This window comes from Podarcis raffonei, chromosome 3, assembly GCF_027172205.1.
Source record: "Podarcis raffonei isolate rPodRaf1 chromosome 3, rPodRaf1.pri, whole genome shotgun sequence".
Classification (NCBI taxonomy): Eukaryota; Metazoa; Chordata; class Lepidosauria; order Squamata; family Lacertidae; genus Podarcis; species Podarcis raffonei.
Window position 1 is genome coordinate 56,308,606 of NC_070604.1, and position 22,588 is coordinate 56,331,193.

Below are 22,588 nucleotides of genomic sequence, written 5' to 3' on the forward strand. Positions count from 1 at the left end.
TTGGAAACATTGACTCTTTTCCTTTTGAGCTGTGAAATGGCCAAAGGGCAATTTAATGCCCCTTGCCACCACTGAATAGCAACAGAAACTTTAGAAGAGTTTTCTCCTTTGCACTTCACCTGCTCGCTCCTGCCAGTGAGTTCATTGGAAGGGAGTGACTGAGGTGCACAGGATATTCTGAAGCCTGTTTACACTTTCATGCTGGGAAGACGAGGGCTGAGCCCTAGGCCAGTGTTGCCAGCTAGCTTAAGAGAAAGTGACTGCATTGCATAACCAGAGAGGGGGGCATTCCTTGGGTTCACCAGTCCAGTCCCATGGACTACTGGCTCCCTGGACCTACAGTTTTTCCTCTAATCCACCTATTTGTGCATGATGGCCCATTAGAGCCAGTGTGGTATAGTGCTTAAAAGGTAAATGTAAAGGAACCCCTGGCCATTAGGTCCAGTCGTGGCCGATTCTGGGGTTGCAGCGCTCATCGCACTTTACTGACCGAGGGAGCCGGCGTACAGCTTCCAGGTCATGTGGCCAGCATGACTAAGCCGCTCTGCAAACCAGAGCAGCGCACGGAAACGCCGTTTACCTTCCCACCAGAGTGGTACCTATTTATCTACTTGCACTTTGACGTGCTTTCGAACTGCTAGCTTGGCAGGAGTGGGGACCGAGCAATGGGAGCTCACCCCATCGTGGGGATTCGAACTGCTGACCTTCTGATCGGCAAGCCCTAGGCTCTGTGGTTTAACCCACAGCGCCACCCGCGTCCCTTGGTATAGTGCTTAGTGTGTCATAATAGGAACTGGAAGACTACTAACCCATGAAGCTCACTGGTGGACCTTGGACCAGTCACTGTCTCTCAGCCTAACCTATCTCACGGGGCTATTGCAAGGATAAAATAAAAGGAAAGAAAAAGTGGGGTATAAGTGTAATGTAAAATAAAAATCCATTAAAAGATGGAGTGTTCCAAAAGCTAACATGAAAAGGCAGCATTTCACAGCCACCGGCAATGAGAGGAAGGAAAACAAAGCCAGCATTAGATATCCGAGTTGCTCAAAATCTTACTCCTGTCGCAAACCTATAATTGCTTCAAAGAAAACAAGACGGCGCATGAGCAGTGTCTCCACTATTGAAGATGTCACACACTATGAAATTTGTACTGGTTTTCATTTTTGCACTTAACTGAATGAGAGGAACTAATTTATGGGGAAAGGCACTGCACTGCTAAGCAAACAATTTTCCGCATAAGAATCGACATTCAGGTGCAATGCTTCCAATAAAGATGGGATTTCCTATTTCTAATGACAGAATGATCTAAGAGGAAGATATGGATGCTGGCTAGCGTCAAATGGCAAGTTGAGCACCAATGTGCTCCTATAACAAAGAGCAGAATAATGTGCTGATAATGCATCAGCAACTCCCTGTTCAACCTACTTACAAAATGAACATCAAAAGCAGCAACTTAAAAAGCAGTCAGAGTCAACTAGTGGCAGAGGGAATCCCTGAGCAGTGGCGTTGTAATAAGCTTCATGGTAAACCGTTGCTCCCCTTGGGCTTTCTCTCATCATTTCCTCTAATTATTGCAAAACCTTAATAGAGAGAGGCACATCTGCCATGAAGCTCTGCCACAAGAAGTCTTAGTAGTTTTGACAGTGTGGCTCAGAAACTAAGCAACAAATCAATATAAAGGATGGCCGCGCTCTTTCTTCAAGCAGTGGAGTGTTTTAAGAGCCTTCTGGGGCTCATTTCCCTTTTAGTGAGAGGGGGAAGAAAGGGTGTTTTGTGGTGTGAATTTACAAATTTATTGGCTAAGTTGACAGCAGCAGCAGTCGAGGTATCTCAGCCAGAAACCATGTGGCTCCAGTAATCCCCCCCAAATCATTCTCTCATCAAAAGCAGCTTCTCTCAGGATCCCCTTTTTCTTTTGCAAAAGCATATGCCTCACCAAAACAGGCGTTGGGACAAGTTTGTTCATACTACTATCCCGTGGCAGCGATGGGGAAACTCTGACCTGGAGACCAAATGGGGTCTATCACCTCTCTCCTGGTTTCTCTGCCTGGCCACAGCCCTAACCAATCCTGCTTTGCATTTCTCTGGATTGCTTTTTGCCTTGAACTCTGAGAATGCTTCTTGCTTTCTGCGATGGAAGACAAAGAGCAATGTACAAGGCAAGTCTGTGTGGAAACTAATCTATGGTAAACAAGTAAACTTTGCAATAGTTGCTCTGCCCCCACCTACCATTGGCGTGTGGGACCTGGAAGGTTGTCCAGAAGAAAATGCAGCCCTTGAGCTCTAAAGGGTCCCCACCCCTGTTTTACAACTAGAAAAGGAGACAGAGAAGCCTCAGGGATGCCCTCTAGATTGTTGGCCATGCTGTCTAGGTCTGATGGGAGTTTGAGTGCAACCACATCTGGAAGGCACCACGTTGTCCATGTTGAGATAGATTTCATATTGAAACAACAAGTGACGATTTTGTAGCAAGTATTGCTAATTATACAGACATCATTCACATTGTTGACTGGCTGTAAAGTGTGCAACCATAGCAGCTATACTTGCTCAGTTGCCTGTTCAGGAATACGCAAATTGTGAAGGACAATGACAGACGGTTCTGGAATCTGATACAGAACTGTACTTTGGTTATTGCAGTAACTGGAAGGTTTTAATTAAGACTGTGTCAACAATTAGGTTCTCTTAGATTTTAAATTCAGCACATTATTTCATAGCCAAGGACACATATCTGAATGCAAGAAACCACCTTGCTGAGTTAGACCCTTGGTCTCTTCCCTTCGAACACCTGTAAGAAGCTCTCAGGCAGATGTCTTTCCCAACCATGCTACCTGAGGATAATTTTAAATGAAGACTGTTTCTTCATGAATCACATGCAGTCTGCCACAGTTATGAACCTTCCATCAAACTGGAGAATGTAGCCTTGCTGCCCTTGAAACAGTAATAGCTGTGGACCTCTGTCCCTAACACAGTTAAATGCTTTCCACTGTTGATGGAAGGAATCAAGCCATATTCAGTTTAGAACTTCACAGGTTGATAGGGCTATCTCTCGCCTCTCGTCTCACATTGTTATCCTAAAGGAAGTCTTGAGCCTCTTCTAAGTAGTGCGGGGTTCTTAACTTTCCTCTTAGCAGAAAATGTGCCTTTTAGAAAAGTTGTGAAGGACAATGCTAACTGTTGTTGTTTTTCTCTCCTTCCCCCACCCACTCCACATTTTCTGGTTCTTTGTCCTCTCAGGATTACTCTATGTTGGCTTTAGTGCTTGTATGTTTGGCCTCTACAGCTTCATGCCTGTGGTCATTAAGAAGACTAGCGCTACAGCAGTCAACCTCTCCCTGCTTACAGCAGACTTGTACAGCCTTTTCTGTGGATTCTTTCTCTTCTACTACAAGGTAAATGAAGCAGACTTTGCATTTGAATAATTGATTGCTCTCTTGCAGGCAACTTGGTGATGCAGAAAAATCAGTACAGCAAAAACAATGGCAATATCTCCAGAATTTATATACTTCATGTCTTGTTGGAAAGGAGTAGCCCATCACACACAAAATTTCTTCTGTAACTGCTGCATCCCATTTGGAGGTGTGACGCTATCCTTCCTGACTGTCTCTGTTCAGTTGTGACCAGCGGATGACAGAATATCTATGCAGTTGCTGGAGGCGGGGGCAAACTTTCCCTGACCCGGGGGGGGGGGGTTCAGAGCTGAATAACTAGAATATGAATTAGACATATGCCAAATATTCTCCTGTTTAAATTTTCAGGTCAAAAATATCAATTTCAGTGGGGCTGAAATATTTCTGGAAAAGCACAGTACAAATATACACTTCTTTCTCCTTCCTTCCTTCCTTCCTTCCTTCCTTCCTTCCTTCCTTCCTTCCTGTGTTTAGTTCCATTTTTCTTCTGGTTGATGCTGTATCAGTCCCATTTCTTTCCTTCACCTGAAGCACCTTTCTCCTTCCTGGATTTGTCACATGGGTTATTTTGGCTAATCGGGGATCACATAGTATATAGTGAATCAGATTGTGTTATATGGAACACTCTATGGCTAGTCAGATTTGATTACATGATGGTGTCACTGAGGACAAATGAAGCTGATTGAGAGTGAGAGCAATAAATGTCAGTATAAATGAGCAGGCAGACATTTTCTCAGGAGTGCTCCTCTCCCCACAAAAAAGTCACCAGGAAATTATACAGCTCTTTGGAGCCTTCAACCCAGACAAGCAGACAAACAAAAATGAACCCCAAAAATGTGAACAAAAAAGTGAGTAATTTTGGCTTATCCCTAATAAAATTAAAAATAAAAACCTTTGAATTTATGCAACTCTGAATTGAAGGTAATGAGACTTTTCACTTATTCATTTATTTTAAAATTTAATCCTCCACCTATGCAATTTGAAAACTAAAGCAACTAACATCAGTAAAAACTGTATATAAGTTCCAATGAAGCTAGGTATCCAAAACATTCAAAATCTGAAACTAGATAGAATGCTCCCAGTATTTATTATGTGTGGCTGAAATTTAAAAACTTTTCTTTGCTTGTAAAAGGTTGTTGTTACAAAAATCCTACAGTCAGCATTTGACCAGCTGAAAGAAGCAAGAAATTGAGATCAACAGTTCATTATTTGCATAATAAGCAGTATCGGGATGTGCACACCTGCTTACAATGGTCCAGTGTAGACATGATGCTTAACCATAGTTAGTACTATCCATGGTTTGTCACTTTAACCCTGGTTAAGGTCCTAAATGTACAATGTGACCATGGTATATGGGGAACTGTGCCTTTCCCTCTAGAAGCCTTATGTAGGGCAAGACGAATAAGACCTGCTTGCTACCTTGCAAGCAGAGTGTCTAGAAAAGCAGGTGAACTGCCTTCAGGGTTTGCTCTGTGCAGATATGTCTTAATCATGTTGAACATGAAGCATGGCTTTCAAACCAAGTTCCCAAAGTCTGGTTTTCAGGTAAACATAGTTCAGAAATAATGCTTTAATGACCAAAGAAACCATAGTTATGCAAATACAACTGCATACATAGGTCACTACTTAAGTACTACAGTTGTTGTATTACTGGTACAACTTCCAGACTAAAACTCTTACTTCGTGCAAAACTAACTTGACATTTACAAGTTATAAAAAACTCATGTACTGAATAATGTCAGCTCATCTGATTTAACTTTAGCTTCCTGTTGATCAGAATTTATAATTCTGGCTTTCGGACTATAAATGCAGCCCTGTAATTTTTGTTTGGGTCTTCCCTATCATTTATAAGAGGAAGGCAAGCTTTTAAGCTCCCCCCAACCATGAAGCATAACACATTAGCCGTAAATGACCTATATTAATTATCCTGCTAAGGTCGGTATACTCTGCATGTTTTCCACCTGTTCTGTTTTTAGCTCAGCAGTAACCCTTCTTAGCTGCACTAATCCCTTTTGTTTTATAGCATATTGACCAATGGGCAAAAGCCTCTCTTCAGTGGAAAGTAAATGACTTTATGCTGAATTAGAATCATCTGAGCATTTTAGTACTTCTTGCAGAACATATTTTTTACAAGGCTTTCAAGTAACTGTTGTGATTTTCCCCTCCCCCTGTGCTGCTACTTTTATCATCTGAAAGCTTTATTGCACCTACAGCAGTAAATCTCTGGAAATCAAAGGGAATGCAGGAAACAAGCTTTACTGAGCTCTAGAGCTTTGGAAACTAAATGGAGGGGAGGGAAGAGGAGGGAGAGGGAACATCCGGATGTGTTTTGTTAGGATTTCACTTCCCTGTATCAGGAGGTTGTGTTGTCTTGATGACATTTGGAACTAAGGTGCTTTTTGTTTTAAATTTATTATGTTCCCCTCACATGCCAGAGCCATAGTAGGCTATATTGGTACAGACATGATGGGCTCCAGTTAAATCAGCAATATGGCTTTATGACTGGCAATCAGCTCCAATGGGCTGTTTAATATGTAGGGAGTTTATTTCATTTTTATTATTAAAGTATAATGACTTGTGGTTAGCTGTTCCAAACAGGCCAGGGGTAGCCAGTGTCATGCTCTCCATATGTTGTTGCTCTTCAGTTCCCATCAGCCAAGAGTCGGAGAGGGTAGGAGTTTAATCCAACAAACGCAATCGAGAGGGCACCATGTGTGCTACCCCTGCAATGAACTTCCATGTAGTGGAGGTTTAAATCCATACTAATTGATCTCAAAAGTTCAGTTAAAATGACCAAAGGCAGCCTATTAGCAATCTTCTTGCCCCACAGCAAATGTATACATTTGCTCTAGAAGCTTACGGGTGGTTTTTGCTAATACTACCTTCGGAAAGGCCTGTACCAGTGATGGATTCCCATTTCACCAGCAGTAATTAGGTGTTTTTGATTCCCAGTGCAAAGTCCAACAGTAATTCTCAGGATCCCTTGAGCAAAACCTGAAAAGTTGACAGGGCAGACTGTTCAGAGTAACTACTTCTGTCCTTTGGGACACAAATAGGGAAGGTGCTCTTTTCAAATGCAGGCACCTTCATTTTTCTTTTCCTTAAGTCAAGAGAGTGTGAGGTAGCCACTGCTTCCTCCTTGACATGAGGCTAAACCATGGGGAGCTACTGAAATGTCATTCCCACTGAAGCAGCAGCAGCAGCACACATAGAAATGAAGAACTTGGTTGCTGAAATTAGACTACAGCTGTTTGAAAAGGCCAGCGTGGACATAGTTTCCATTCTCTCTCATGGCCTTTCACATTTTAGCCTATAAGTCATTCATTATTCCTAATGGACTAAATACTGGCATGTCCTGTTTTCAGTGATCCCCTGTTGTTTTCCTTCTTCGGATGGTTGTGTCTCATTACTGTAATGCATGGAATCCTTCAGTTCCGGCAGGATCTTTTATTCACATTTCTGCGGGGCTTTGCAGTTTGGTTGTTTACCTCTCCCCACAGAGCAAGGGAAGAGCTTCTGGGAGCCAGAGAGAAAGTGAGAATAGAGGTGGGAATGGAAAGAACATACAAACAAGCCCAGTGCCTCAACATAAACTGGGGCAAATTAAGGATATATATTTATGTCAGTGTTTCACATTCAACCTAAAGAGCTTTGAGAATGGCTTTAGCTCTGTGGTAGAGCATCTGCTTTGAATATAGAAGGTTCCAGGTTCAATCCTCAGCATCTTCAAGTAGGGCTGGGAATGTTCCCCCATCTAATAACCCCAGAAAGCTGCTGCCATTCAGTGTAGACAATACTGAGCTATATGGACCCAGTGATCTATCTCAGCTTCCTATATTCCTATGTTCCACTGCCCCTTCTGCAGATATTAATTTTTATTACATTACATTATATTACATTAACTTTTAACTTTTCCACTGCACTTCTTGCTTATCTGCTAGCAGAGTTAATGAGAGGTCTTGATCAAGTTAGTTGCCGTTTTTTCTCAGTATTAATGTTAATTTAGCCTCCTTAGATTCTTTCTTTTTTTTCATTTGCAAGCCAAATTCTGAATTTTAGCTTTTCTAAGAAAATTACATTCCCACTAGGTTCTATAAGCAGTTTGTATCTCATTCTCTGGTAGCAGAGCCATGCATACTGAATGTGTTCTGCACCAGCAGGTTCCGTCACACTGTATTATGTCATTAAACCAGCAAGCCAACTACAATAAATTCTATTCTGCACTGGCAAGATCACTCATTCTGTTTAATCTTAGATGCAGCCATTAGTTGGACTACAACATTATAGTAATTTGCACAATTTGAATGGAATATGTGGAGCTGGAAAAAGCTAGAGTTTATGATTTGAGGAAAGGAGATGAAATAGCTGGGAAAATAACAGAAATGCACAAGCAGGTGAAATATAAACACCACAAAATATTATAGCACCATGAAGGTTTCAGATGCTGCTCAGGGAGGGAATGAGATGTTACAAAGTTCATGTGAGTATGGATGGAAACAGCAGCCCTGTGTCTAATTTCTCTGCCCTCCCACAACCATAATATTTTGAGCTATGGTCCCCATACAGTGATGCCATCACACTGTGTTTTACTCACACGCAATGGGTAAGAGGAGCTTGCAGTATGACACGGGAGAGAGAGGAGGGGTGCCAAGGATGGCTGTTTTTGGCAGCAGCCCCATGCCATTTATCATGTGTAGACATCATGTATCTACGCACATTTATACATTAAAATGAGAAAATCCCTAGCAAGTGTAAACACATCAGACTTTCTTTCCTTAATAACAAAATCATGTGTTGATACCCAAAGCATGTGGCATTCGCTTTTTCATTTTATTCATTTAGAAAATTGTTTTATATACGCATTCACACACAAAAATCGGATTGGTTTACAATAATATATACAAAAAATACAAAAACCATATAACATTTTTGAAATCAAATAACTATTGTGGAAAGATGTGTTCTTAATTGCCTGCACAAGCCTGGTAGAATAGAAGTTTTCAGCTGGCTTTAGCAGTGGAAACAGAAGGCACCAGCTGAATCTCTATTGATGACACTAAAGTCTCAGTTTCTTGTTTTGATCAAATAAGCCTTGCGAACTCAGGGAATGACCAACCACGCTCCTGAATATGATCTCAGTGATCAAGCTGGGATAAAGGGGCTCAGGAGATCCCTAAGGTACCCTGGATCTAAGTTGTTTAGGACTTTGTAGGCTGTAGTATTTGTGAAGTGTATTGCCTCTCACACTTTGATGAAAATCCTAGGAAACAATCTAGAAGGTACCAGGTTGCAGAAGGCTGGTCTCTACTTTTGGCCACCAAGTCGCTCCCATAGATGCTGCTGGATGTTTTCTAGCTAAATTGACTAAAGGTAAACTACAGCCAAGCATGGGGAGCCAAGTATTTACTATAGTGAACAATGAAGGGGCACTATCCCATACTTTGCATTTAACTGGTGCCACGTTTGCCACCTCTCCTTTAACTTGCAGCAACCACATGGTTCCCTTGGATGTCTGTACCCATTTGTTCTGCAGGCATCCTGACAATGCGCCTTTTATTCACTCCTGGGCTCTGCTGATTCCCCTCATTTGTCCTGATTACAGGTTGGATCCAAACTAAGTTTGTCACACTTTGGTCCCATTGAAATAAATGGGAGAGGTTAGTCACAGCTAACACAAGTCCCATTGATTTCAATGGGATTAAAGTGTGGCTAACTTAGTATGAATCCATCTCTGTGTGTGACTTAAACTGTGAAAGGATCTGGGATATATACAGATGCTCCTATTTGATTATTTTGTTGGCCATTCGGTCCTTACAATTTTGATAATGTTTTCAAAGTGATGTCTCATTTACTGCTCAGCATGACTGTGAAATTGTGCTGTGTATGCTCTTGTTCAGCTACAAATGCAAACTAGACCTTTGAAATGTGTTCAGTCAATTAGAGACCGATTCAGAATGCAGGAAGGGAATCCAATCAAACTTCTAAGCATCATGTCTTTAAGAAAATTGTTTGCAAGCCAGGGGAATTAGATGTACTCTTCAGATGATTTTCATCTTTCCTTTATAAAACAGAGGTAGCAGCTAAGGCTATAACAGGATGTCCTTTTGATCCCTGTGTAGGAACCAAGAGTAGACCTATCCCATCATGGTACTGAGTTTGATCCAGTTTATGCCTGAATTCTAAATTTAATTATTTAGAAGTAACTATTTGATCCTTGTGGGTCTCTCTACCTGTTGCACTTCTCTTGATGCTATTGCTTAATTCTTCTCTGATGACACAATGTGCATATTAGATTCCTTGCAAGAAGCAGTGTCATTGGCTCAGTTGCTCTGATTTCAGGCATTGACCCAAGTTGCTGTGTGCTTAGGGGGAATGGGGAAACCTCAGAACAAGAGTGACTAACCTGTGGTTCTCCAGATGCTCTTGGACTCAAGTTCTCATCAGGCCCGGGAACATGGCCAATGCTCAGGGATGATGAGAACTGTCATCCAACAGCATCCATAGGGCCACATGCTAGTCACCCCTGTCTTAATGCAAAAGTCCATGTGAAGCTAAGGTTCAGAATTATATACATCAGCACAAGAACATGGTACAGCATCTCCAGTGTAGCTTTTTCTGGTAAATTGGATTGTTTGTCTCTATCTGTCTACCCTTTACTTTTCCAACCAAGCATATGATTGATGAGAATGAATTAATGGCAACAGTCACATTCTGCCCTTTGACACTGCAGTGTGGTATATCAGACCTTAGAGATTTATAATTGCATATACAATGGACTTTACTTTTGAAAATCAATAGGTAATTGGGTTTTGTGTGTGTGTGTGTGTTTTGCTCTCATTGTTACATGGGGGGTGGGGTGGGGATGAGTTCACCAACAGAAGAAAGATGTTACAGAGAACAAAATCAGATTTGTACCAAAAATATTTTACAACCCATGCATGTGCAGTATATTTCGTCTGCCTATTAATGCGCATTTGTTGATGCACACTTCTGTTCAGCGGTCTTGTATGTTTAGACGATCTCTGACACAAATTATTTAGTTGTTTTATGCAAATGGATCTTCCATGAAACCTTGAAAGCACTCTGTCCTGCAAAGGGATAAGGAACACAGGGAGCTGCCTTAGATCAGATCAGATAATTAGTTCATCTAGCTCAGTATTGTTGGCTCTGTCTGACAGTGACTCTCTAGGATCTTGGGGAAAGGCCTTTCCCATTACCTGCTTGCTGACTCCTTTAACTCTTTTAACCAATGGTCATCCAGATGTTGTTGATCTCATCAGCCCCAGCCAAGTTGGTCAATGGCCAGTGGTGATGGGAGCTATAATTCAGCAACATGTGGTGTGCCAAAGGTTCCCCACACCTGAATTAAGCCATGATCTTTAACCCACACAATCCAAATAAATTCAGCTGAAACCTGTGAGAGCTTTCTTACCTCTTACAGAATTCCTCTGTGATCTTCCCCAGTTTTGTGTAAGACATTCCACATTAGTTCTGTGGCTGCCAGCTGTTATCCACCTTTCAGAAATGTTAGCATGAATTTTATAGGATCACGAATGTTTCAAAGCAGATGAGATGCCTTGCTCAGGCTCTGCTTCTCAGAATATTTTGCTTCTCAACTGGTAGAGAAGGCAGCAGGAGTGACTGGTAAGGTCTATAAATCTGTGGTTTTTAAATAAATAAATATACAGTAGTAAAGACACAACAAGAAAGAGGAAAAGTATATTTATCTGTGTAAAACCCATGATCTGCTACTTGAAAGAAATTGCAGTCCCTATTTAAGCATATCTTGAAAACATATTGAACAATGTAAATAACTTCACATTTCTTTTTTTTAATCTGCCTTCTGTCTGTAAGGTACAACACATCTTATCTCTTTTTTTTTATTAAATATTTATTAGCATTTTCAAATAACACAGAACAAACAAAAACAAAAAATAAACAAAACAAAAAACACAAAAATACATAACATTCAAAACTAAACAAAAAAAGAATAGAAAAAACACATAAAGTTTCTAATACTTATTATTCTTAACCTTATTTCTCAGACTTCCTCACACCTCCCCTTCTTGTATTCCAATTTAAATTGTCAGTTCAGCAAGTCCTTAACTTATTTCTTTACCTTAGCTTAAACATTTGTTCTAACATACTATTGCTTTCCTTTACTTCTTTTTTCCATTTCTTCAATTTATTTTTAACAGCCTTATTTTCAATTAATTTAAAAAGAAAAGAAACCAATTTTACCTTATTAAAATTACACATCAACACTTATACCTCATTAATTATTCTTAAACCTTTTTCCTAAAGTCGACCAAAATTTCCCTTCCACGATTTACCCAATTTCCTTACCACTAACAAAAAAATATAAAAAGCAAATTATCCTTATGTACCCTTTGGATTCCCAACCTCCACCCACCCTTTTCCCGGTTCCAGTCCCCAACCAATATCCATCAGTCTTTATGTTATTTATTTAGCCTGGAGATCTCACATCCGAGGCCCTTATATCTCTTTCAGTTCCTTTCTGCCGGTCTCTTTGATAGTCCTTGATGTTAAACCCCAAGTCTCGGAGGGGCTCCGGCCCAACAGAATCCATGTTGCTTCCAGCCAGTCCTCCATACTTAAAGGCAAAGCCTATGGGGTGCTCCAACTCTTGTTTCAGATTTCTTTCAAATCCAGATGTCCCCAAAGCTCCAGCTTTCACCAACAAATTTGTAATCCTCAGGTCTTCAGATCTCCTCCAAAAGGGATCTCTCCATTTTCCAGACTCCCATTCAGACCAGGCTTTCCACATCCAGTTTTTATTGTCCTTTTTTATCATCATGTCAGGCCTCATATTGTAACTCTCCTTTGACTCCTGCAAATCTCCTGCTCCTCCTTCATTTTCTTCAAAAACAACATATTGCTCCATCGTATCTACACTTTCAGTTTCATTTATTTGTTCAGTTGAATGGGCTTCCTGTTTCAAGTCCTTATCAGGCTCAAAACTGTTGTTTACTGTCCAGTGTAGTAGTGATACCTTTGTAGACAAAGCATTGTACTCATCTTGCAAGTTTCCCAAGAGAACGAGTGCTCTGTCCAATTCTGCTTGGATTTTACATACTCCAGCCATTTTTGTGATGTAATGTCCCTATTACCCCTCTAGGGGGATTTTAGTTCCTTAATGTTCCTTTCAACTCAAAACCAAAAGTCCAGTTATTTTGTATCAGCCCTCCTTATTTTCAACAAGTTATACCAAATAAACCAGCAAAAACAGCAGAAACAATGTTCTCTTTTTCCAGCTGACAACTAGCTGACTAGCAGCTCACTTGACAGCTGTCAAAATCTTCAATGCAACAGGCTTTCTCATAGGACGTTCCCGGGTCTCGGGGGGGGGGTGAAATTTCAGCTCCCAAGATTCTTTTTATCCTCCAGTAAATCTTCTTATAGTGTCAAAACCGTGAAGTCAGGATCTTTCATTAAAAAACAAAAAACAGATTCTCTCGACCTTAGCTGCCCAGTCCTTTGCTTTAAATTATTTACAAAGAGGGGGGGGTGAACTTCCTTTTTAGCCCCTTCCCGCTCGTTCCAAATCCAAAATTAAAGATTTTTAAGGTTCCAATCTCCGTATTACTCACGGGTTTATATTTTAGAGTCCAATCGGTCTTGGAAGAAGTTGGCGCTCTCTGTCAATGGCTTGCGGCTTCACTCCGTAGGCGAGGGAGTACTCTCAGCACCACGCCTCACCCTGCCTCCGTTCCGAAGCCTTTAAAAAGGCTCCGTCGCGGATTGGGGGGGCGCAAATGGTGCCCGCCGAGTCTCTGTGTTCACAGGCATCCGCGCCTGTGATTTTAAGGGTCCCCGCTTCGCCGCAGCGGCCAGACCCAGACGCTACGGAGCCGATTCCCTCCGGAGCTCGGAGGGAATCCGCCATTAAACAATGGCGCCAACCCGGAAGTCCCCACATCTTATCTCATTGTCTGTCGCTATTACACAAAATATTCCATTGCCTCCAGTTGACCACATTGATACCACTGGCCAGAGGCAGAGAACACTCACAGACCTGCTTGGCAAGACCAGGAGGGCTCCCAGATCAGGACTGCTTTCCTCCTTCCTGGTCCTCTTTACTGCTATGTTGTGCTAAACTAAGCCAAAATTTGGCTTAGTGTGTGTGACACCTGAAACAGGTCTTGTTGTTAAGCTCCCTAATCTGAGCTGTAGCCAAGGTTTGTGCGTCTATAAGCCATAGTTTGGCTTCCTGTGTCATGCAGACCAGACCAGTGAAATGCAGTCAGGATATGAGATGAGTTACGGAAGGAGCTGCTATCAAAGGCAAACATTTTCTTTTGGGGGGCAACATTTTTTTAACCCAAAGCCTCTGATGAAGAGCAGATCTGTGGCAAAAACTGTGCACTTGCTCAAAACATCTCTCATTCATTGGGGCTACTTTGGTCCAGTGACTGTAGAATATTTTGGTACAAAACAACGTCTAAGCATAGCAGACCCTCAGAGAAACCTCAGCTCTGCAGGTGACTTACGCAATAACTCATACTGAAGTTAATGTGCTTGCAGCTGCAAATAACTTGCTTCTCTCTGTATGGGAATGAGATACTTTTGTATGAGGGAGATAAAAAATAATTTTTTCTGGCAAGTCATACTAGATGCAGACATTGTAAAGCTCAGTGACAAAGAAATAAACAACAGATCCAGGCTCCATCATTTATGGTGGCTTTGCTTTTGAGCGCCATTAGCTTCAAATACATCAATGCAGAATCAATTACTACTGGCAGCTGACACTTTATTAATTTTTTACACCCACAAACAAAGCAACCCCCCCAAAAAAGCCCTCTTGTCAACTGCTGTCTGATAAATTGAATCACTAGAGAATATTAAAAAGTGAATAAATCAGAATAAATATTAAGCTTTATGTAGAAATGTTCCTGACTTGCCACCTCTTTCACCTTTGTGACACTCAAAGACAGCTAATAACTGCTTTGGCATTGATTGTTGTTAGGTCAGCACTGCCAATATGTATGGAACATTCAAGTATTTTTATCTCTCTCAAATAAAGCCATAGACACCAGGAGGATGCTCTGGGGTGCACTAGTAATCCACTCTCTTAGCAACTTTGAGCGACTGTTGCTTTGCTGTCCCAGAATCCCAGTTTTAAGCAACATGCAACCTATCTTTTGTACTTTTTATGCATTTTCTATTTCTGGTCGGTTCCCCCCCCCCCCCAGTGCTTTATGTAGCTTTCCACAATTGTGTGGACAGTTGGTTAGCCTTAATAAACATATTGGCCAACTGTCCGAGGCAGTCATATAAAAAGAGAAAGTAAGTTCAGTGGATTTTACACTTTCATCTTGCATGAAGAGCAGCAGTCATGACCCAACAAGCCACCAATCACTTTAAGTCTAGCAGGAGCAAGATAACAGAAGCCCATCTGGTTCTACAATGTCTAAACAAGCCTAATTGCCACAGTACTGAAGGTCTCATCTCAGACCGTATCACGGAGGCCATTGCCACATGAAAGCTGCCGTTCAGCACTGACTGCTCTTTGACATGATATTTTCAGCTGTCAAGGCAACAAGGCATTTATATTAAGCATGATGAATACTGTAGCTCGGGAAGGCTCTTGCAACAAGCAGAAGAAATGTTGCTTACCCTGGATCAACAGTTGGTTTAAATGCCTTTTGAATTAAACTAAGTACTGTTTTCTTAAAGGATTAAAGAAACACAGAAGGATTATCAAAGCACATCCCTCCTAATAACTTCAATCCTGCACTTCTAACATTTTCCTAAAATGAAAAAAGGCATTCTTTGTGCAAAACCAAGTCACTTGGTTATATGAACAGAGGACAAACCTATGAGTAATCTTGTTCAAATTAGTACATGAGGACCCCATGTAATGGCTTATAAATTGTGCTTGTCAATCATTGGCTCATATTCTTGAATACAAGTTTTAGGCTGTCTCTCCAAAATTTTGTTTTATCTGAAGCTGAACAAGTTTTCCTTTCAGTTTATCTTTGGTTATTCATACTTCAGTTATTTGTACAGTATATATTTTGACTCATTTCAGTTTTTTATGTACCTAATGCTGGGTCTGGGTGTGGGGTAGATTGAAGCTCAAATTGTGGTCTGTTGACGGATCTGTGACCAATTTCTGGTGGGCTACCTAGTGCATCCTGTTGATGAAGAGTCATGCCTAGAAGAGTTTCTGAGCATGCACTCTTGCTTTGTTAAATTAAAATACATTGGGCTGTGATTATCATCATGTATTATTAGTTTATTATTCTACTTATTGCTTATAATACTTATTGCTTTTGTATTACCACTTCAAAGAATGTGAATAGAGTCTTAGAAATAAATTCCGCACACACGCTGCACTGTGTTCAGTGGCGCTCACTCCTGTATAAGCTTTGCATAGGATTGTAGCCTTGGTTCATCTTTGATGTGTTTTTCACCATGCAGATTTCTCTTGATAGAAATCACATGACCTCTGTTGTGCACTTGTTTCTGAAGCAAGATTTTTTGGGGACATTGTACATCCTCTTTCCTTTTGTGCCTTGATTACCTGTCACTTAACCACATCTATTTTTCTTCCACCACATTGTGTTTCTTGGTAAGAAATTCTAGATTTTTGCAAAGCCTCAGAACAATTTTTTTGCAAAAGTCTAATAAGCAAGTGTTCATTGTACTGACTTGCATAATTTATCTTTGGTACTGAGTTCTCATTTGACAAGTAAGTGTCCTATTTAAAAGTAAAACTGCTTTGGAGAGGAAAGATTTCCTGAGCACAGGCCATGTCTGCATTTTGCTTTCTGTAATCTTTCATATTGTATTGTTTAACTAGCATGCCTCTTACCAGCTTCTTTCTGTTTAGTTTTCAGGACTATATCTTCTGTCGTTCTTCACAATCCTTGTGGGGCTGGTGCTGTACTCCTCAACGTCCACATATGTTGCCCAAGACCCACGGGTGTACAAGCAGTTTCGAAACCCTTCGGGTCCTGTTGTAGACTTGCCAGCCTCTGGGCAGCTGGAACCGTCAGTAACATACACCAGCCTAGGCCAGGAAACGGAAGAAGAACCTCACGTCCGAGTCGCCTAATCTCAGGCCCTTGCCACCCTCAGTGGAGTTTGTATCTCCATTATCTCTGTATCATTCATAGAGAAAGGTATTTACCGGATGCAGTTACTCAGGTGGGCTGCAAGGTAGCAAATAGGGAAGGCTTATTAAAAGTACAAACTATATTGTTTCTACATGTGTATAGCCAAGAGCAGTAACTCTCAGTCTTTTGCGTAGGGCAGTGCTTTTCAAGCTGGGGCTCCTCACATACTTATCAGGGCTCCTTAATGAAAAGTTCAGCAATGGTGGACAACTTTCCTGCAGGAGGGCTTGCCTACTGCCAAGTTACCCTTGGGGTGTCCACAGCAGGTATGTTCAAAGGTGCACACTCAGGTCATGGGCAGCAACAGGGAGGTCTGATTGGCCTGGCCAGTGCCATACCTGAACTGAGTATGCAACGTAGAACAACCCCCAAGAATGTGATGCAATGTGCTGGAGCTTCCTGGCAAGGGGTCCTTCAGCAGATGAGCTGATGTGAAAAGCCGGGTGGGGTAGGAATTCAAACCAGGGTGCAGGCTGCACTGCTCAAATTCTGGATTGCCTGCTGTGAACAGACCCTCTACCTCAGTTCTGCCAGTATTCCTGGTGTGCCCACCTTTACCACCTCCCCACTCTTCCCCAAGGCAAAATACAGACAAACAAAAACTCTCCCTTGAGGAAGAAGGTGTGATTAGGAGGTACCAGTGGCAGGTGTTCCCGTCAACATGCAGAGCACTTGGCTACAGAATCCCAGGATCCCTAGCAGAAAAAGTTCCTCTGCACATCAGCTCTTCCCAAGGGGTAAAGATTAGGCTGGGCAGCAGTTCTCACCAGGAATCCTGAGTGTTGTAAACAAGTCCCAGGTCTCTGGAAAGATAAGGCCTTGTTCTGTGTATAAATGGGAACTCCCACCATTTTCCTACTTCCTTCCTTTCTTTCTCAGGGTGGGAGCAAGGGTTGCCTTGGGGGAGAGGTGTAGGTGACAGGTGCTCTGCAGGGCTTTGGGTGTTTGATTGGAACACTTGGGTGGAGGAAACCCTTAGCACTTTTAGGGTGAGTGGAAATGCAATGGCCCATCCCTAGTGAAAAGGGTCTGTAGTGTTAGGGGTTATAAAAAGTGTTGGCTTTGGTAATTCGCAGCTAATGCAAGAAAGAAAGACTTGAGTCACTTGAAACAACATGTTCAGAATGCAAGATGAGATTCTGTAATGAACAAAGGGATCTTTCTGCACCTCTTGGAGGTTGCTTTGCCAGGGGTTATATAGTGTTTCAGCAAAGCCACAGTTGTACAGTAGGCCCACTTGCACGCAAACACCCTTCAGCTGTTCTCCAATGACCTTGGTTCTGTGCAGGAAAGGGCAGGTTAATCACAGCGCCTCTATACCCCAGTGCCATTTTGTTCATTCAGCTGTCTTAGCTACCTGGTTGCCCACCCTCTAAAGAATCATGTGTTCTGGGAAGCCAGGGGATGGACAACTATCAATATCCATCTCTATTCTAGGAATAGGTCAAAAACAAACATTTTTGCCCTTTTTAAAGAAGTACTTGCAATTGCGAAGTAGTGAGACGTTGACCTTTTTAAATTTTTTACAATCGCCTTACTGGTAGCTGAGGTCCTCCATTCAGTGAGAAGGAAATTGTATTTCCTCTTCAGTGTCTTAATCTTGCAGACTAACAAAATGAAACAATCCCCATTTCTTACTCTTTGAAAATTGAATCTGTCCTAAGAAAGTATCTTTTTCTATTTTTTAATTATTTATTGTGGGTCTTCTGGTTAAGGGGAGAAAGAATGGGAGCACAGTTTTATAGACTTCTCTGCATTCAAGGCGAACACAAGGCCAGATGGAGGTGGCTCAGGCAGTGTTGCGAACTCTGCATGTTCCTAGGCCTTGCGCTTCACTCCACATTTCTGATGGAGGCACCCTCGTGGAGACTATTCATATTTCTTCAGACTCTTGGTCTGCTGTTTGTGGATTTTAAAAATCCATTCACCTGGATTTAACTGGGACTTGGAATTAAATATTCTCAAGTTTTCAAGCTAAAAATATTTGTGTGCACCGCACCTTTGCCTGCATATCAAGTTGTTGATGCTAGAAGATGCCCGTGTGCTTGGAATCCCTGTGTGTGGCCCAAGCTACACAGTTTATACAAAGATACATAACCAAGTGAAAATGAACTAGTTATTTGAAGGGGGGGGAAGTAAATCAGGCTCAGAATATCTCAGTGTAATCATGGGAGCAGGAGTGGGGAAAGGAAGTACTTGATCAGTTCTCTGCCAGTTGTTTTCTGGTCAAATACATATTTGGCTCCATATACATAGGGTTGTATTCAACAGGGCACTAAGGTTCTACAAGCATAAGCATTCTTCTGCTGTGGTGGAACCTTATCCCCTGTCCTCTCCCTGTATGTCCCTTAAATCTGTTCTGGAGGCTCCCCCAACTTCAGAGCAGGTGGCATAAGACACACAGGAGCAGGAGGAGAGAGGGGGAAGCAAGACTCTTTGCAGTGGCTTCCAGTAGTACAATGATTTAGTTTAACATGGTCCATGTTTGCTTTTTTAAAGGCAATTGTTATTCCTTTCTCCCACAGTAGAATGGGAACTGCTGCTTCTCATGCCACTCTGGTGATGTAGACACCCCAAAGTCACACAAGAGGAGTGGTTGGCATGCCAGTGTTGCACCAGCTCCCAGGATGGCACAGCTCCCAGTCCAGCACATGGACTTTAGTCCTCCCAAAGGTTGCTGAAGTTGGACTGCTGTGTTTATAAGGGAAAAGGGCAGCAAGATCCTCAGTCGTCTCCAGATATGTGCAAAGTCAGAACAACATCCTACCTTTCTGTATGAAGCCAAAACCGCTGCAAATTTCATTTGGCTCACCTTGATTTGCGTGCTTGTTTTCGGCTGAAAACAAAAGAGCCATTGATTATCTAGAGCTCTCTCTCTTTGAGAGACAGGAAAGGTAGCTGTGCCTGAGTAATAGGAAAGTGTTTCAAGAGATTTCCTTACAATGGAAGAGTCAAATAACTTCAGTTATAGCTTTGCCTCCTCACTGGTGACCGTGAGAAAATGCTATTTTACCTACCTCAAGGGAAGGAGAGTAAAGATATGAGACTTCAAAGTAATTGGATGTTTCCCAAATGAGCTGGGGAGTGCCAAGGAAACACTTTCTTAGATTCTTAGCAGGGTTTGCAGCGCATTTGACGCAAACCACGACATTTCTGTATGTAGAAACCTTGTTGGCTGAAATCTAGTCTTCTGTCAAGAATTGGCCTTTGGGGAATAGATTGGCATTTGGGGAGGGGTGTTATGGGCCCAAAAATATTATTCCTGTGAGAAAACTAAAGAAGAAGAAAAAGTGTCACCTAGACAATGAAAGAAGAAGGATTTCTGCTAAGGAAATGATTACTCAGGGATGCTTGTGTGCAGGAAGACCCTGTGTGCAACTAATGTTGCATGCAGAAAACTGGTGTGGCACATGGCATTGACCTGAAGGAATGCGTTCATAACCTCAGTGAGAGATGGAGAGAGGAAGGTGTCCGCTCCCTTATCCTGTGTAGGAGTAATGTGATTCCATGGAGTAAAGTTTACTGGATACCTGCACACAGAAGAACCCACCCACAGGGAGTGATGTCTGGATTAGGACCATTGGCAGTGGGCAACAGTGCTGCAATCAGGCCTTTGCCTACACGTTCACTAGTGAATTTTTACATGCATGAAAAATGCAGCAGTGTGAAAATGGGGCTGCTTCAGGCCAAACTAGTAAGTCAGAGCCATTTATATGACTAATTCATTCTGTGGCAAAACCGGTAATTTCTGCCTTGCATCCACCAGCAGTCTTCTTCAATTTTACAACCCCCCCCCCCAAAAAAACGCACATGTTAAGTGGCAAAATTCACTGCAGTGCCAAGAGTCCTCCAAGTTGTATTTTAAAGGACTGGCCTCCCATGTATAAAACAATTATATGAAATTAACTCTATTCTCGTCATTTGCTTAGGACTGGGGTGTTTTAATAGGTGATCATTTGCACATTTAGCACGAATGTCTTTCCTGAGAGTCTACACAAGGCCTAGGCATTGCTTAAATATTGCTTATATCCTTAAGTTTGTGCTTTGTTTAAGCTTCAATATTAGATTCTCTCTTCTGTTCAAGCCAGTCTTTACAAATACAGGGTTCGATTCTGAACATACTTAGGTGCATCAAAGAACAGGGCTTGGATGCGTGCAGGTGTGTTCAGGTGTGGAGCCTTAATTGTTCTCTCAGGTTTCAAATAATCAGAAGTCTACTGGTGGCCACCACCATCTCCCCACATTGCTTTTGCTACCTTTTATACCAATTAAATACCTTTCTCTGAATCTGTTGTCTCATGTTTGACATAACAATTTCTTGAAGAATTTATGTGTTTGTTTCCTGCTTAAACATTCATTTTGCTTCCTTGTATCTGAGGACTTTTATTTTTTAGTATTTATTTTGTAAGCCAAATGTTCTTGTAGATGGGTTTTTCCCCCCATTTCATTTTTATGACACTAATTTGTAGATTTAAGTCTCAGTAGAAACAAACCATATGGAAGGCATCTATCAGCTCTCTGATGAGAATATTTACCAGAACTAGACTTTGCAGTCTATAGATGGCTAGAAACTCACCACCTGAAGCTATTTTTCTAGGATAATTCAAATTATTCCACTGTATGGAGGGAAGTGGGAATATTCAGAAATGCACTGTTCAGTTAGCCAAACTGTGTTCTTGCACATGTTGCCGAAACACCATAACTTATGAAACTGCCTTATTCTGAGTCGGATCATTATACCGTTGAGCCCAATATTGTCTTCTCTGGCAGCAACTCTCCAGGGTCTCAGGCAAAGTCCACCAGCCTTGCTGACCTCCTTTTCTTGGAGTTGCTGTGCTTTGTACCCAGCACCTTCTGCGTGCAATTTATGTGTACTACTACTAAGGAATGAGCCTTTCCCAGTCGATACTGTCCAATACTAGAACAATAATTTTTTGTTTGCTGTATCTGATTAAAGAACATTGGGGAGAAAAAAGGAAACACTGGTATAAATTTATAAACATTATATAATTAAAAATGAGGCCCATCCCATCAGAGAAAGTTACTTTAAAAAAAATAGTTTCATTTCCTACCATTCCAAGAGTTGCAGTGGACACCAGCAAAGGTATTTCTGTCCAGCAAGTAGCTACACCACCAGCTTAAAAACAATCACTTCACAAGTACTGTATAGGCCAATTCCTGGAATACAAGTCCTGTTGGTGCTGGATAGTAGCAAGATACTGAATGAAAACTAGTGGACAGCTTGGCTTTTCTTCCATGCACAGACTTAAAGGACACAATCACCAACCACAGCAGACCAAGCAATTAACATTTTGCACCACTGTGTCAGATGAAGATGTTTCAATGTATAGTTTAGATATTGCTAACTTGTGCCATTAACATTTTTGACAAGTGTGTAGTATTTCCTCTCTTTTTTTCAAAAAAACCAACCAATTTAGTATTCTTGAGCTAGCTATAAATACAAATTTTACCCCATGGGTAGGATTTTAATTGTTAAATGCCATAATAAAGCACACTAATTTTGACACTTACAAATGGAAGTAAGAACCAAAAAAACACAAAAGCGAAACAAATGTCCAACAACAATGTTCAGAGAAGTTGAACAAATTCTCTTCTGTTTTGATATTTGCATGCTCCAACATGGACTGGCTGTGGCAATGTAATGCCTGTATAATGTTTTCAAATAAAGAAATACATCCTTTATGTAAGCCAAGTTTGTATTTGTTCTGAATCCGGTTCAAGAGGGCACTCTGAATCAATGGGGACATGGCTCTCTTTTTTTTCTTTCAAGGGAGGGGCTTCCTCCAAATCTGTCTGTTTTCTTCCTCTGGAGGTCGAGATGTTAATTCCTCATAGCTTTTCTGTTTCTCTGTCTTTCGTCTCATGTGTCCTTCTTTGGTAGCTCTCACGATATTTTCATATTTTTTAACCTCCCAGAGACTCTAGTGTTCCTCATACCTGTATACAATTAACCTAGGTGCAATGTGCATTCATGGCCATTAGGGGGAGCTGTTGGTTTGTTGCGCACCACTTTGCAAC

General features: G+C 41.5%; 1 protein-coding gene across 1 annotated transcript in view; it reads left to right on the forward strand.

Annotated features, from left to right (window-relative positions):
• The window catches only part of SLC35F1 (solute carrier family 35 member F1), a 200,256-nt gene extending 181,726 nt beyond the window's left edge, over positions 1–18,530 (forward strand). The window contains exons 7-8 of the mRNA XM_053381783.1: positions 3,235–3,389; positions 16,264–18,530. Coding sequence (XP_053237758.1) covers positions 3,235–3,389; positions 16,264–16,488 — 380 coding nt within the window. The 3' untranslated portion in view covers positions 16,489–18,530. The remainder of the gene's footprint in view (positions 1–3,234; positions 3,390–16,263) is intronic.
• The last annotated feature ends 4,058 nt before the right edge of the window (positions 18,531–22,588 follow it).